The sequence below is a fragment of the Coccomyxa subellipsoidea genome (assembly GCF_000258705.1).
Source record: "Coccomyxa subellipsoidea C-169, whole genome shotgun sequence".
Classification (NCBI taxonomy): domain Eukaryota; kingdom Viridiplantae; phylum Chlorophyta; class Trebouxiophyceae; family Coccomyxaceae; genus Coccomyxa; species Coccomyxa subellipsoidea.
Window position 1 is genome coordinate 2,206,522 of NW_005178040.1, and position 14,586 is coordinate 2,221,107.

The 14,586-nt window shown below is 54.0% G+C and overlaps 5 protein-coding genes across 5 annotated transcripts; 1 reads left to right on the forward strand and 4 right to left on the reverse strand.

Annotated features, from left to right (window-relative positions):
- Positions 1–132: 132 nt before the first annotated feature.
- Positions 133–616, reverse strand: COCSUDRAFT_61063 (hypothetical protein; the record flags this gene model as incomplete). Its single annotated transcript, XM_005650554.1, has 2 exons — positions 133–183; positions 449–616. 2 exons carry the CDS (start codon positions 614–616, stop codon positions 133–135), a joined length of 219 nt encoding a protein of 72 aa, XP_005650611.1.
- Positions 617–889: 273 nt separating this feature from the next.
- COCSUDRAFT_40236 (hypothetical protein) lies at positions 890–2,858 on the forward strand (the record flags this gene model as incomplete). The annotated part of the gene is made up of 5 exons (XM_005650555.1): positions 890–1,094; positions 1,311–1,532; positions 1,669–1,827; positions 2,073–2,284; positions 2,589–2,858. The coding sequence occupies 5 exons, from the start codon at positions 890–892 to the stop codon at positions 2,856–2,858; spliced, it is 1,068 nt and encodes a 355-aa protein (XP_005650612.1).
- A 1,766-nt stretch (positions 2,859–4,624) lies between these two features.
- Positions 4,625–5,604, reverse strand: COCSUDRAFT_52669 (hypothetical protein). Its single transcript, XM_005650556.1, has 2 exons — positions 4,749–5,604; positions 4,625–4,700 (listed from the first exon to the last, which is right to left on the reverse strand). The coding sequence occupies exon 1, from the start codon at positions 5,464–5,466 to the stop codon at positions 5,296–5,298; it is 171 nt and encodes a 56-aa protein (XP_005650613.1). The 5' UTR covers positions 5,467–5,604; the 3' UTR covers positions 4,625–4,700; positions 4,749–5,295.
- A 386-nt stretch (positions 5,605–5,990) lies between these two features.
- On the reverse strand, positions 5,991–12,269 carry COCSUDRAFT_12762 (exostosin-domain-containing protein; the record flags this gene model as incomplete). The annotated part of the gene is made up of 16 exons (XM_005650557.1): positions 5,991–6,278; positions 6,548–6,678; positions 7,199–7,341; positions 7,683–7,822; positions 8,004–8,135; positions 8,307–8,388; positions 8,590–8,692; positions 9,163–9,328; positions 9,582–9,689; positions 10,002–10,161; positions 10,259–10,498; positions 10,690–10,787; positions 10,907–10,961; positions 11,066–11,171; positions 11,411–11,527; positions 11,642–12,269. The coding sequence occupies 16 exons, from the start codon at positions 12,267–12,269 to the stop codon at positions 5,991–5,993; spliced, it is 2,697 nt and encodes an 898-aa protein (XP_005650614.1).
- A 275-nt stretch (positions 12,270–12,544) lies between these two features.
- On the reverse strand, positions 12,545–14,524 carry COCSUDRAFT_64964 (glutathione S-transferase). Its single transcript, XM_005650558.1, has 5 exons — positions 14,155–14,524; positions 13,884–14,045; positions 13,662–13,790; positions 13,217–13,483; positions 12,545–12,938 (listed from the first exon to the last, which is right to left on the reverse strand). The coding sequence occupies exons 1-5, from the start codon at positions 14,251–14,253 to the stop codon at positions 12,828–12,830; spliced, it is 768 nt and encodes a 255-aa protein (XP_005650615.1). The 5' UTR covers positions 14,254–14,524; the 3' UTR covers positions 12,545–12,827.
- Positions 14,525–14,586: the final 62 nt, after the last annotated feature.

A 14,586-nucleotide genomic window follows, 5' to 3' on the forward strand; every position in this document is an offset into this window, starting at 1 on the left:
TCACGCCTCATGACCTCCATCCTCGGTCAAGACAGCTCGGCAGAATACCGTTTCCGTCGCTCACTCCATGGGCTGATCCTAATGTCTCATCGTCAAGCCCACCGTTGGGCACCCCATCTCCCATCCATCTGGCTACTCCTGTGTTGCCCAGACTTGGTCCTCGCCCTCTCCAGCCCCAGCAAACTGTAAATTACGGTGTGACAATGATTTCTGGCGACTCTTGAGATTAATATTTGTAGTGCGAGCAATCGTGCCTCACAAGTGACTTGTTCTAGTTTTTTACTGAAGACCAGCATTGCAAGCAGTGCCACAGCATTCCTTCATAACTGAAACAATCTAACCATCGAAATGTGATGATCGAATGAGATTGATCTCACGTTGCTTCAGGTGAAAGCAGAACCGGGAGCCATCAGGGGGGAGGGCCTGGTGCTACACAGTCAGCGAGCACCCACAAATCACGGCTGGGCAGTGAAACACCAGCCTCGCCGTGGCTGTGGCCATCGCGCACGCCTGCTGAGTCCTCCCAGCGTGACAGCGCCAGGAAGTCACCCTCACTCGCAAGTCTGCCAAAGCCCAGCGCCAGCTTGCAGGACAGCCGCGATCGGGGTGAGACCATCATCCTCTACTGCAGCTACATCCTGCCGAAAAAGCTGATCCTGCACTGCATGTGGCTGCATTATGTGTGGCTTGCTGCTTGACTTTGTGTCGAAAACCAGAGCAGGAAGACTCCATGAGCTTCCTTCTTTTCACTAAAACTCATCCTGTTACCATAGCCCGGTCAACCATGAACAAAATTGCGTGTGGTGCAGACAGGGGCAAGAGCGGCTTGCTGAACAGCCTGCATGCTCACAGCAGCGCCCGAAGGATGCTGCATAATGCGCCAACCGCCATGTCGCCTTCGCTCCCCAAGGCAGCGCGCGCCGATCCTGCCCTCGTCAATTTTGCCATCACCGAGGGACGCGCGAGGCTTGGATCGCCCCTTTTGCGTGCTGACTCGACTGCTGAGCTGTCAGTAGATGGCCTCAGCCTACAGAGTGGCACGCTGCAGCTGCCTACACCAATGCTGCAGGGCGTGCAGCAACAAGCCACCACAGGTGAGCTGAGAAGTCCAAGGTCAATGGGAGTGGGATCATCTTGTGAGCAGCGATCCTCGTGAGCCATACGTGACGGCAAAGATAAAGTCCAATTGAGCTCGCTTGAAAGAAGCTTCTGTTTGTGAGACCAGGGTGCTCAGTCAGGTGACGTGCCTTAAATTCTTGAGCGCTCCGAAGATTTGCTTAGATAGCTGTTCACACAGGCATTTGGTGCAGGTGCGGCCGCGGGAACATCAATGGCGCAGACAGAGGTCCAGATGGGGGCTAGGAGGAAACCGATGCCTGTCAATTCCCCGCGCCTGACAGCAGCGCAGCCTTCATGGCTGACATCGGCACAGCAGCCGCCAGCCTCTACAGAGAAGGCCCAGGCCAGCACTGGAAGCGCATGGTCGCCCATGCAGCCAGCCCAGAAGAGGGGACTACAACCGTTGGGTGCAGGTAAGGTTTGCCTCTCTTTTCAGGCCATGTCAATATGGGCGTCAGTGCATAGACTAAAGTCAATCTGACGGGCCGAGCTGAACAGGACATTGCACGCATGCGAGTCTGGTGTTAAGGTGTGAGTTGGTGTTGTCAGGGAAACTCCGAGTCTTGAGCGCAGCACCGCCGCCAAACAAGCAGGAAGAAGCAGAGGCACCATCACAACCTGCCTCCGTTTCCTCGACGGACACCCCGCCACTCCAAACAAGCATTTCTGCCCAGCCTGCTCTGTCGGGCAATCTGCGCTCTGCCAAGGGTAATTCTTCGATCATTTCCAGTGTCTGCTGCTGTGATTTTGTGCCTTGACAGGCCAGCAATCTTAATCACCAGCCCCTATGGCTCTCGTTTCTGCCTGCTGCCCATTGCTGGTTGCACCGAATGGTGCCCATCTGCTAAATGCTGCATGCTCAGTGCTCCTGGGAGGTGCACACATGGCACGCAGAGGCTGATTGCAGATGATGATGGGGGCTCTCTATCAATGTGAATTGTCACTGGGCGCAGGGCGGAGCAAGGAAAGACTTGAGGAGCTGCAGGAGATTCTGAGGCAGCTGGGCGCCCTGGTCCTGCCGCAGCCGTCGCACCCGGCGCCTGTGCGCGCGTTTGAGGGTGTTCCCTTGAAAGGAGCCTCCAGCGATGGGGGATGGGCGCGCGAGCGGCTGGAGCAATTGCGAGACTTGCAGGCGGAAGCGGCCGACTCGCTGGTAGTGCGACAGGTGGGTTCTCAGAGGCGCCACCTGCTGCAAAGACAGTTGTCCAGGTCCAGCGGCCTGCAGATGTCCAGTCATGCTGTGCCCAATAAGGTGCTACTGGGTGTAATTGAAGATATTTCTGCCCCATGTCCTGTCTCTCGATACTTGAATGTCTGTTGCGCCGCTTTGCCCATGCCAGGCTTGTCTTTGCGCCGCTGGCTTGTAAGAATCAAAGTCTAAAGTCCAGTGCATTCTAAGTGATCGTTCAGTTGTCTTTCCTGATCTAAGGTGTGAAATAGCTTCAAAGGGAGGTGATTTGCTGGTCCAGGAGCACCAGGTAGCCGACAGCGGCGGAGCAGCATTGGCTAAGGTGCTGTCGGTCTCCGCGCGGCCGGAGGCTCGCCGGACGGCATTGCTGAACATCGTCACGCAGCCGGCGCTGCGGCAGAGGCAGAGCCGCGGCGCAGATGGCGGCAGCGACCGCGATGGGGGACGGCCGGCGGCGCGTGCACAGTGCGCTCAGGCGGAGGGGTTATTGGAGCGCCTCCGGCGGCTGCAGGCCCTGCAGAGCGAAGCTGCCCAACTCCTTGTGCCCTAAGAGAGGAGGCTAGCAATCGTCGGGGAGGGTCGTTGGCGAGCGCTCGCCGGAACCGTTCCATGTGACATCATGTGATTGTTTGTAGTGTGAACACTGTTGGCAACTTGTCATTGAATGGAAGTATTTGTGTATTGTACTTCACTAGCCTTCTGAGAATAGAACGGGGAAACTGTTGGAGCTTTTAATGTGCAATCCGTGCTTGAGGGGATCAGCTGTGCCTTCAGCGGATGCAACTTGCAACACTGAATATTCGCAGTAATGTGTGCAAAGTATCAATTTGATCAGCGGGAATGACTCATTGCCAGTCGGACTGCCAAGTCTAAAGGAGTGCTGGTGGGTCAGGTTTGCATGATGCACGCCATGCTAGAAGGCTGGGCCCCTGCTGCGGCATCTTCACTCAGCACATTGCATGCACAAGATGTACCAAGCTCCCCAAATTTGTACATTTGGCGGCTCTATGACCTGGGATCAGTGAAGGTGACTCAGCATCAGTAGAGCTTCATCAGAACCGCTATTCTTCCATCTCTGATATTTCATCCTCGTCTCTGAAACTTTCTTCGGGAGTTCGTCTGGAGAGGCAGCCGGCTGTTGCTAGCTACCCGTGATACTGGGTCGGACTGTATCTCAGGTGCATAACTACCGGACTAGCGTTTCAGTGGCCACCTCCGAGATAGTGCGTTGCAGAGGCCGAGGGAGACCCTATTTGTGCGATCCTCGACTATCAGCTTGCGTCGCAGGCCAGCTGCGACAGGTATGCTGCTGGGCATCTCTACCTCTCACGCAAGAGTTGCAATCGGCGCGAAATCGCGCTACTGTGAAGCTGCTGTCGTACCCAAGGGAAGGACTGGCGTTGCGTCATGCAGGCTCACTACGTCATTTTTATTCTTAACGAAGAATATGCAGAACTGAACCTCACTGTGATTACGGACCGCTTTGAAGCGTTCGGATGTGGTGGTGTGCTTCCCAGGTTTCGGGATGCTCCAGGGTGTATGGGCGCGGTGACGAGAGGAACGCACCTGTTTCTGTTCGTCTATGTCATCTTAAATATCAGCGTTACCCAGGTGAGCATCAACAAGCCCTCTTGGTGCCAATAACCTTGGGAAGGATTCAGGTTCTGAGGCAGGTTCCAGGTTGACTTCTGGACGTAGCAGTCTGTGCTAACTCGCCTGCCAAATACCACTTTATTTGAAAAGGTATCTAAGTCAATGATCGTCTTTACTGGAGCATGCTGACACTCACAGATGTAATCCTTTGGCCTTGCAGGGCGCAGAGGTCGAGGGGCTCCGAGTGGTGCGGAGGCCGGGGCGCAGGCTCCTGCAATGCACGACTGAGGCGGCCTGCAGGGCGCGCTGCCCAGCAGGCAACAACATCATCTACCTAGCGCCCCAGGATGGCACCTCGGGGCAATGCGTCTGCATCTGCAGCCCCACCAACACGCAGCAGAACTCCACGCCCTCGACGCGCACCAGCTCGGGCCTCATAGGGGGCAGCAGCTTCGCGCAGCCGCTCAGCGGCGGCGGCGGGGGCGGCAGCGGCGGCGGTGCCGGCGTGGCATCGGGCGGCCAATCCGGCGCCGGCGGGACAAACCCAGATTCTGGCAGCGCAGACAGCAGCACAGCAGCTTCCACACAGAGCTCTGGGTCCGGCTCGGTTGTGGGCACGGTGAACTCAGCCTCGCAGCAGAGCAGCTCCTCTAACAACCTGGTGGGCACAGTCCAGTCATCAGGCTCTTCGGGTTCTGCGAGTGAAACCACTACGGCTGCCCTGGTCAACTCAGCGACTAGCGGCAGCAGTGCTGGGTCAGGTGGCAGCAGCACTTCTAGGTCTTCCAGAGCACCTCCACAGAGCGGCTGAGAGCTGAGCTGAGCTCAGCTAAGCTACAGCTCAGCTCTCAGCCTATGTTTTGCGCTCAGCTCTCAGCTCTCAGCCCATGCTTCACGCATTGTAATTTTGCAGCTGCACGCCCCTGCAGCCTGTCAGTCACCCTTCAAGGCTTCTCTATTGTTGATTCTTCCCACCAAATTGACGAGACGTAGAGGACTATCTCAGATTTGATGTGGTTTTTTTCTCCTAGGGTTGATTTTGAGGTGCAAGCAAGGTCCTGCGATGACCTGTCGACCTCAGTGTGCAGATGGGATTGTACATGCTTTTTGCATGTTTTGGACGATATTTACGTGAACATACTTCTGCTAAATGTGCGACTCCAGATGGTTTCTTCTGTGAGTATGTGAGGCACCCTTGCTCAGCTCAGTGTACAGAAGGACTGAAGTGCCCACTGCGTTTGCAAGCTTCTACAGCTTGCCAAGAGCAAGAGCAGCTCTGTGCTGCGGCCCCAAAGCATCAGGAAGTTTTTAACTGTGCAGGAACTCACAATCAGAATACGTTGGCAAGCATGCAATGGTCTCCAGCAGACGAAGTGAATACTATTGATTACATTTCATGTGGAGAGGTCGTAGGAAGTAGAACTGCTTGGCCCGATCTGCTTCTGTACAGCTGTGTATTTATTCTTGTTCTGTGCCACCCTTATGAGCAGTGCAGGGCATAAGACTTGCTGGCGGCAGTGGCAGATTTTGATGAAAGTTTCTCTTTTATTGGTAGCTTCATGCATCACTGGATGCAGAGGCGCCCAAGGTGTACAAAGTTCCACCCAGACTGCTGGCACTTTGTGTAACTTATTAGACGAGGCAAAGACGGATATCCTGCTTTCCTATGGCATGGCAGATATGTAACGGATCTTGGATTGGATATTTGGCTGTCGTCATTGAAAGGCACAGCCACTCATGCATGGTTCGCAAATTGTAATGGAGTGGTGCGCTTCCATGCTGACCACCACACTTGCACAGGGCAACATTTTGAAGCTACACACATGACTGGGCTACCTGAATGACACCCCCCGACTGCCCTTGGTATTCCGCACCCTCAAGCACACTCAAGCTGGGACCCTTCCTGCTACCCCTATCGCCACATTTGATCGGATCTCCAATTCACATGAATCAATCATTTTAGAAACATATATGTTTCTGGCTTGTTCAGAAGTCGTCCTTTTGTGACAAATTTTAAAAGGTCCTGAAGCAGCACCTGCCACCTTGCACATCATGCAGGGGGCCTTAAGGTTCTATTTAAGCTTATAGATCAGTTGGTGCCCATTGCGGCGGGGCCCAGTGCCGCAGACCTGTGCGCCAGCCACTGCATGACGGTCGCAAACGCATCCTCTCTGGCAGGGTCCTCGCAGCACGCCTCTGCAGACATGTCAAGCACCGAATTCAAATTCGAATTGTAGATATCGCGCACAATCCTCCTGAAGATCGGCAGCGAGCTCCACTTGAAGCGCTGCCACACGTTGCGCAGGGAACGCTGCATCGCCTGCAGCCGCGCCTCTGGAACAGCCAGCAGGATCTGCGGCAGCTGCTCTATGTCCGCCTGTGCACTCCCCAGCAGAGGTCCTCTCAACAATCCCAGCATTCTCCCAGACAGGACATCATCATTTCTCAGCGCTGGGGCTGAAGCCAAGGCAATAAGTCCCCAGCAGTGCAGCTGTCTTGTGCTGGCAGCTTGGACTAGGAAACAGGAAATACTTCTTCCATTTGCTTACACATTGTACAGTATGATGGGCTGCAAAAGGAAAGTAAAAGGGTGAGCTGAACCCAGCGGGACAGCAAGTGCGGTGGAGGCTTTGGGGAAGCAGCCACCTCAGCGATGCGGAGGGAGAAGGCGCTCCAGTCGAGGATAGAAGAGAACACGGGGTCCACTTCATCCATAACCACCACCGGCACGCAGCCGTGCAGGATCGCATCCTCCGCCCGTGGCGAAAATCCGTCGCCTGCCAGAATTTGACTCACTCACCCTTGCAGCAATACGTTTGTAGTTAATAGAGGGGATTGACTGCATGGATCACAATCACGCAATCACAATCACGTTTGTGTTCAGGGCTGCAGTGACTTGCAGGCATGCAGTGACTGATCATATCATGTCCTCCACAGAGGGCTCCACTAGATTGAGGAAGCAGTAAGGAATTGGCGAAGACTGATAGGCGACTGTTTGCAGGATGGCAAGGCCGCTGCTGAGCAGCTGTGCCGGCAGGCTGAGGCGGAGGTGAAGACACTGAAGGAGAACTAGGCGCTGGACTTTGAGCGCATCGGGGTCCTCTCAAACGAGAACGCAGCTTCGTTGGCATACTGATGCATGCATGCATGCATACATGCAGTGCAGGGAGCAAGCCTGGCGGCTGGGCTTCAATTGAGACAGAGCCACAGTTGCTTTGGCCCCGCTAGCAGTTATGATCTTGGCAGATCAGGGGAAGCGCATGCGCATGGTTTTAGCATCAGGCAACGAGGGCTCACCTGGGGCGACGAGGCAGAACTTGGAGCGGGTGAGTAATTCGCTGTAGTCACCGGCGACGTCATCTCGGTCGCCAATGAGGATGGCGTGGCGGCCGGCCCAGTCGTGCTCCTGAGCCAGCGCAAACAGCCGCTGCCGGATGCCCCTGCCACACCACACAGCAAAATCATCGTCTTATTCTGCTGGTCAAAGTCATAGAGAAGGCATCCCATAGAATTAGAAGAAATAGAGAAGGCACCCTTTCTCTGAAAAGTTGCAAACGGTGCTTGGGACCTTCATCTGCCATTCACTGTGTCCCTGGGAACACATTGTCCTGCCACCAAAGGTGGCTTAAAGTCCTTTCTCATAAGGATGCTAGGGCAAGTGGCAGAGGCTCAGCTGCAGGCCCACTGGCTGTGTGGCTGCAACTACTTTGTACCAGAGGCAGTTTGGTGGAGCATGCAGCAGGCATATAGGGAGTGATGGTGAGGAAGAAAGAGCGCGCACCGGCTGTAGTGGGGCAGGCGGTGCTTGCCGACATCTCCCCTGAACAGGAAGAGGATGTCCCGCGGCGGCTGCGGGTGACCCACCAGCGGGGAGAAATTGGCAAATTCCGCCGGATGCTTCAGGTTTGGGATGATCAAATCCTGCGCATGCGCACATTTCTTGGATCCATTACAATTTCTCAAATCAGTCGTCTATCGCCGACTGACAGAACCTCTTTCCGTGCCCAAGCTCATAGAGCATGGCAGCGTATTGCAAGAACACTTGGGAGCAAAGAGGTGTGGTGGGGCATTGTGCCAGAAATAAAGGCGGGGGTTGACACACCTTTATTGGGTCGTAGCAGGCGTGGCCTTTGATGTGGTGGGTGTACCCTTCTGGCCACCACTCGGGGTGGATCACCTCCTGAGTGTAGTTGTCCCAGGGCTTAAAGGCCGAGTTGGATGTGTGGTTCACATCCTGCACGTCCCACAAACCTGCTCTTGTCTGCCTCGAATCTCATCTGCTTCCTTTCGCTCAGCACCAAATTGCCTACATACATGCCATGCAGTACTGCTGCAGAAGCAATGCAACAGAAGCTTGCAGTTGCACAGGGAGGACTTGGCATGCCAAAGCAAAAGGGTGGGCCACCTTGCGCCCCCAGTGGGAAAGGATGATGGATAGCCTGATCTCCTTTGGCGCCCAGCAGGAGCCCTCATCATGCGTGATCAGCCTGCTCATGCCCATACCATGCTTCACATCAGTCCTTTGGGTTCTTAGCTGGCTCTCTGATATTCCTCAATATGCCCTGCAAGCTCACTGGGTGCCTTGATACATATAGCATGCAGTCTCCTCTCTTTTGACCAGCTGGAGCAAGTTAGGCCCTATCAGCAAGCTGCCAGTGCAGGCTGCGCAAGGCAGTTGAAGCTCGCACCAGATGTGGTCTCTGCCGCCCTTGCGCCGCCACCAGGGGTGGTTCACCTCCACCCACTTCTGCGCCTCCAACAGCATGAACATCGCCTGCATCACCCGATTGGCTGCACAGAGCCCAATCCACACCGTCAGCAACACTGCATGTCAAAGCACAGCCACTCTTGTCGCGCCTACTGCCACCCAGCAAGCCTACAGCTTTGCCTGGTGATTGCTCTCCTGCTTGCCACAGATGCAGCTCGTCTCCACAGAACCTGGTTCTCTCTGTAAGGCGCATGAACCTAAAGATGAACGGCTAAACGATCGCGAGCACCTTGGCAACCCCTTGGCATTCCAGGCAATACTGCAGCAAAGAAGAATTATCCACAAGTCGTCAAGGTGGCATCTGCAAGGTTGCCATGGGAAGCATGAGGCATGCCCTCCAGTCTGGCAGAAGTGATAGGGGAGGATGCAACTGCCAGGACGAAAAAGCATTACACCACTCTAAGTTGTGGGCAGCGCAAGCATGTCGCTCAAGGAGCCTCACACCTAATAGAATCTCCTCAGCATTACTGATGCCATGTGTGACGGGGCGTACCTCCGGTTTGGCAGATCTGCATGTCGCCGTCGCGGCGGCAGTCGATGGTGGGTCCATAGTACCAGGGGTGGTCCACGTAGCCCCACACCGGGTGCAGGAAACACGACGTGTACACCGGCATGAAAAAGAAATCCGCCTCCTCCGGATCCAGCGTGCGGTGCTCGCTCTGCGCAGCCGCAACACCCCACTTCACCGTTTAGGCCTGTCTCAAGAGGTCATTTAGGGAAAGTTGCTCAGAAGATTGCTGACTGCCCTTCAGATGACACGAGGCAGGCTGTTTTATTATGATTAATCGTAATGCAGCTGCTTCACGGCATGCATACGCATATATATGGGTGGATGTACTTGACAAGCAGAGCACAAGCAAAGGGAGCACGAGCAGAGGAACCAGTGCAGAGGAAACGTGATTGCATGAGTACAGAGAGTGCCTGCAGGAGGCGCTCGTGGAAGGCGCTCTCGATGCCATAGGTCCAGGAGTTGATGTATGACTCGTTGTTGTCCTTGAACAGGCGCCACACGCACTCACGCTGCACCAGAGTAGAATAGATTGTGCATAAAGTGAGTTCTCACGGTTAGTTGGGTCTTCCTTGGATCTGGCGAGTCCAAGAAGGGGTACGATTGTGGCAGCCTCTGACTGCAGCTTGTCTGCAGGACGTACCTTGCCTTTTGGCAGGAAAAGCGTAGAATAGTAAGAATAATAATGAAGTGAGTGCAGCAGCACAAATACAAACAGAGCTGGCTGTCGATGGCAAGGCATGCGTTTAAGGATGACAAAGACCTTCGAGGGGCAAAGCATATCATGTAAGGCATCTGTGCATGTGACGTCGGCTGACAGGCACCTTGTTGAGGCGGTACTGCAGCATGCGGCTGTTGAACTCGGCGGGCAGGTCATACACATAGATGAGGGGCCGCCTGCGCTCCTGTAGCTGCTCGGCAGCTGGAAGCACCTCCCGCAGCCATGGCTTCTCTGTCAAATTCACCCCTGCATTGCCAAGCCCCCTGGTGAGCACCTTTGCACCTCAGGGCAGGTTGGACTCAGTTCACTGGGCTCCCTGTTACACCACAGGTGTGCAGGAATGGCATGTCTGCAGCTCACACCACTCTGCAGCCGCTCATGCACTGTTCAGGTACCAATGTTTTAGGGCATGAAAAGATCTCACCGTCTGAGGCTGGCAGGCCTGCCACACGGTTGGCACAGTCGTGGCCGAACCAGCCGGGGTCGCACTTGCAGAAGCCCAAGTAACAGACACCGCGCCCGCTGCACTGGTTGATGCAGGTCTGCTCGTGCGGCTGGTCGCAGTAGTCGCCGCCCATGCCGTCCAGGAAGCAATCACACCTGCGGAGATTCATCCACATAGCAGTACACACTCTAGGGGCACTGCTGCTTTGCCTCTATGGAAAAAGTCTAGGCATGCAAAAGCAATTGATGCTGACCTATCTATCCAGGTTGGCATACGCCCCCAGCACACATGCAGATGCATGCAAGGAAATGCAAGGGACTATCAAGATATGTAAAGGTAGGTGTACCTGGTGAAAGGGGTTGCTGCCTCACACCAACCAGTGTCCGGATCAAAGAGCTTGCTGGGTTCATGCTGGCCCCAGTGCAAGGCCTTGCCATCATCACCCTGGCAAAACACAAGCACAGTTGACACAATTAGCATACTGTGCAGCCCCCCAGGCGCCTCGCATGCATGATACTTTCTAATATCAAGTACAGTGAAGCGAGGGATATGGGTGGGCTGACCTTGTTGGGCTGACAGTGCAGGCCCATCGGCCGCCCTTGCCTTGCTGGTGGGTAACTGCACAGATCGCAGCAACCTTCATTGTAGGGTGGGATGCAAAGTACAAATGATCACCACCACTAAGCAAAACAAATGAATTGGCGAAACACATCAGTCCTCACCTGTGAGGCCCTGTGCCAGTGTAAGAAGGTAGCCTTGCATTTGTCCCGTTGCAGTAACAGGCGGCAATGTCATCATCGCACACACCTGACAACAAACCAGCCGTGGCTCTCAGGCATGCTGATAAGTGTCATGGTAGAGCAGGCGCTGATCCTCACAGACATAAGCATCAGAAGGACCTCAGGATCAAATGTATGGCAATGGGAAACTCACCATGGCAGCGACCTGTGGCAACAGGGCCCTCAAATTCCTCGCTCCAAGACTGGGGCGGCCCATTGGGCTGCAAACCGCCCCTGCAACCAGCATGCGCACATGTGTGACTCAAAACTTGCTATCTGGAATGAGACAAGCTCCAAAATAACTGAGTATCTGGCCCTGCTGTGCCAACAACACAGAAGCGTACCTTCGATATCTGTCAGTGCATGGGCGTGGGTCGCGCTCCAAGCAGCCCACTCCCTTCCAACCTGCAAGGCGCCCAATCTCACATAATTCGCACCAAATGACATGTGAGGGGGTCTTCCTGCAAGCTCACGTTCAACACATGCAGCGGGTGAGATGGAGGTCGGAAAGTGAGCCACCTGCCGGGCAGTCACAGGTGCCCGTGATGGCGTTGCAATTGCCCACGCCATTGCAGTCTGCATGGCATGACAGGTTGCTGCTGGGGGGCTGCTTTCTTGGAAGCACAGCATGCTGTCGCAGTGCATGCTGGCACCAGTCGCCAAGAACTGTTCTGCATCGATCTGTCTCATTGGCTGACAGAGCTTGGGTTCTGGGGGCGGCCTCTGCAGTGTCGTTGCCTTTGTGAGAACCCTGCTGACTATGCTGCACCTCCAGATCTGTACTGGAAGGCTGGCTGATTGATCTGTTCCTTCGTAGATCACCGTCAAAAGCTGAATGTTGGCTGTACGTTTGCTGAGTTGGGTTTTCAAGCCATTGCTCTGGCGGCTGAACGTCCTCGACGGCTGCATGCCAATTGTTCCCAGCTCCTCTCGTCTGACGTGGGAGGCCCTGCCTATGAAGTGCGTGATCTTGGGCTCTCTTGGGACGAGCTATCGACAGCTTATGCTTCAAGTTGTCGATCTCAACTAGGGTGGGTCTGAAGGACGCAATTGCCCACTGCGTCGTAAGCAGGAGAGAGGCACCTAGCAGCAGAGACAGGCCAAACACTGCCAACACTCTGCTCAGAACAGCTGCTGAATTTGACATGAGTCTGAGACCATGCAGATATTCTAAGCAGCCCAACGATGGTGACTCAACTGGAAGACAACTTCACAGCGGCCCCAGAATAAAATTAATCATCCAAACCTTTGAGATGAATTGGGATAAAGCAAATCGAAGAAAATTATGGCTGTGCACCGAGAGATCCTGTTTCACGATTGGACATTCCAAGAAATATGAGGCACGTGCCCCATGACAGGTAAGTCCCTAATTCTCGTGTAACGTCAGCTGAAGCAACGCATAAATTTCATAATATGCAGCTTCCCATATGTAATTACATGCGTAAGAGACACAGCGTTGTTCCAGGTGTGCAGTTGTCCAGACACACGAGAGCTTGCACAAGGCACGCTCTTAGTTCTGAACTCAAGAACTGTACGGTGCTTCCATTGGTGCATTCCCTCTACAATCATCTACAATATTCTGGAGTAGCAGTGCTTGCAACAGCACCAGCTATGGATGGAAGTCTAAAATTAGCTAATTGATTGTCTCTGCATACCAGTTCTTGCCCACTACTTTTGCGCACAAAAGAGTGAAATAATTAATGGCTTAGAAGGACCATCTGTAGTCTTTCTGAGCCACTTGATCCATAATGCCGCGCTCTTCCCAGCGCCCAGCCTCCTTCCAGCTCTCCAGGCCGCTCTCAATTTCGTTGATGACCTGCATGCACAATCCTTCAGGATTCCAACAAGCCCGTCATACCGTGATCTCATGGCACAGCACCCTGAATTTGCTGTGCCGCTGGCTATCTAGGGTCTGCAGTACTCAGGGACAGAGCAGCTGAGCACTTGGTATGGTTGTCGTGGGCTGTTGCCTGTGCAAAAGATTAGACTGCCAAACAGCCAGCAGTCCCGGATCGCATATCACAGGCTTCTTCACAATACTCGAGTACTACTAATACTAGTAGTCTCCCAGCAGGTGGGGAAAGGATGGCACACCTTGGCACCAACGGGGTCCGCCTCTATGGCAGCCCAGTAATGGCCCAGCTGCTGCCGATGCACAAAGAGGTCCTCCCAGCCAAAGAACTGCGGCAGAATGAAGCGCATGAAGGTGAGCGTGGGGAAGAGGGCTGCATCGGCCAGGCCCAGATGGTCCCCACCAACGTAGGGGCCCTTGACGAGCCCGTTCAGGACATCCAGCTGGAATGCCAGCCTCTCTATGGCCTTGGCACGCTGCGCTACCTCCATGTCCTTGTACATGGCACCCTGCTCAAGAAGAAAGGCAACGAGCGAGTCGGCAACATTCACTTGCATCATACATCTCCAAAGCATACCAGCAGGCCTGCCATGCTTGTGAGGCGATGTAAGATGCATCTTGAGCTTGTTGAAGCTGCTCAAAACAGTCCTGTTCAAGTCAGGAATCTTCAGGGCAAGGGGTGCCTGCCTGGATTGGGGCAATGTACTGGTCGTGGATTCGCTGAACAAGCATGTCCTTCGCGCGCAGCTCTGGCGTGGGCAGGTCGAAGGATGCACCCTCGTCTCTGTATTTGTCTGCCAAGTAAGCAGCAATCACCTGGAAGCAAAAGATACCCATCACCATTCAGAGGTGCATTTCTCGCCCCTACTGAGAGCAGCTGGAACAGCATTATATATTACCTCTGCTCACCTGACTCTCTGGCAACGATGTGCCATCAGGCAATGCCAACAAGGGCATCAGGCCTTGGGGGTTGAGTGCAAGGTAGGCTTCTGACTTCAAGCCTCCCAGCACTTTGGGAGACTCAATGGCAACCAGGCGCTCAATGTTTTTCTTGTAGATCACAAAGCGACACTGCGCAGCAGGAAGGCTTATCATAAAGGGCGGTAATGGTTGAGAATATGAAGGGTATATTGAATGCAATTAACTTGGATATCCCTTCCAGGGGATGTTGGTTGCTTACCCGTCCTCCGTTGTTTGAAATGGGAACATCAAAAAGCGTTGGTTTCTCAAAACGAGAAGGTACACTTGCAGGAGATATCTGTGGAACGACAGTGGCCATCTAGACCTGGTTGATCTGACACCCTGACCTGGTTTCCTGATCTGACTTCTTTTGCTTGTTGCCAGGAATGAATCAAAACTCCAAATTTACGAAATGTGGTTCTAATGCGAAATACCTATGTTTGATTGCAGTGGCAGATTAGTACTTGTATTCTCCAGAAGACTTCGACAAGGGGTTGACCACAGACAAGTACAACCCTCTCACAGCTGTTTCGGTAGAAGCGAAAACAAGTAAAAAATTTTCACAGTGTTTCCATGCATTAAATATCGTCAGTTTTCCAGAACTTGTGGCTCCTGGCAGTCGGAACTTTCGTAACTGAGATGGACGTGACGT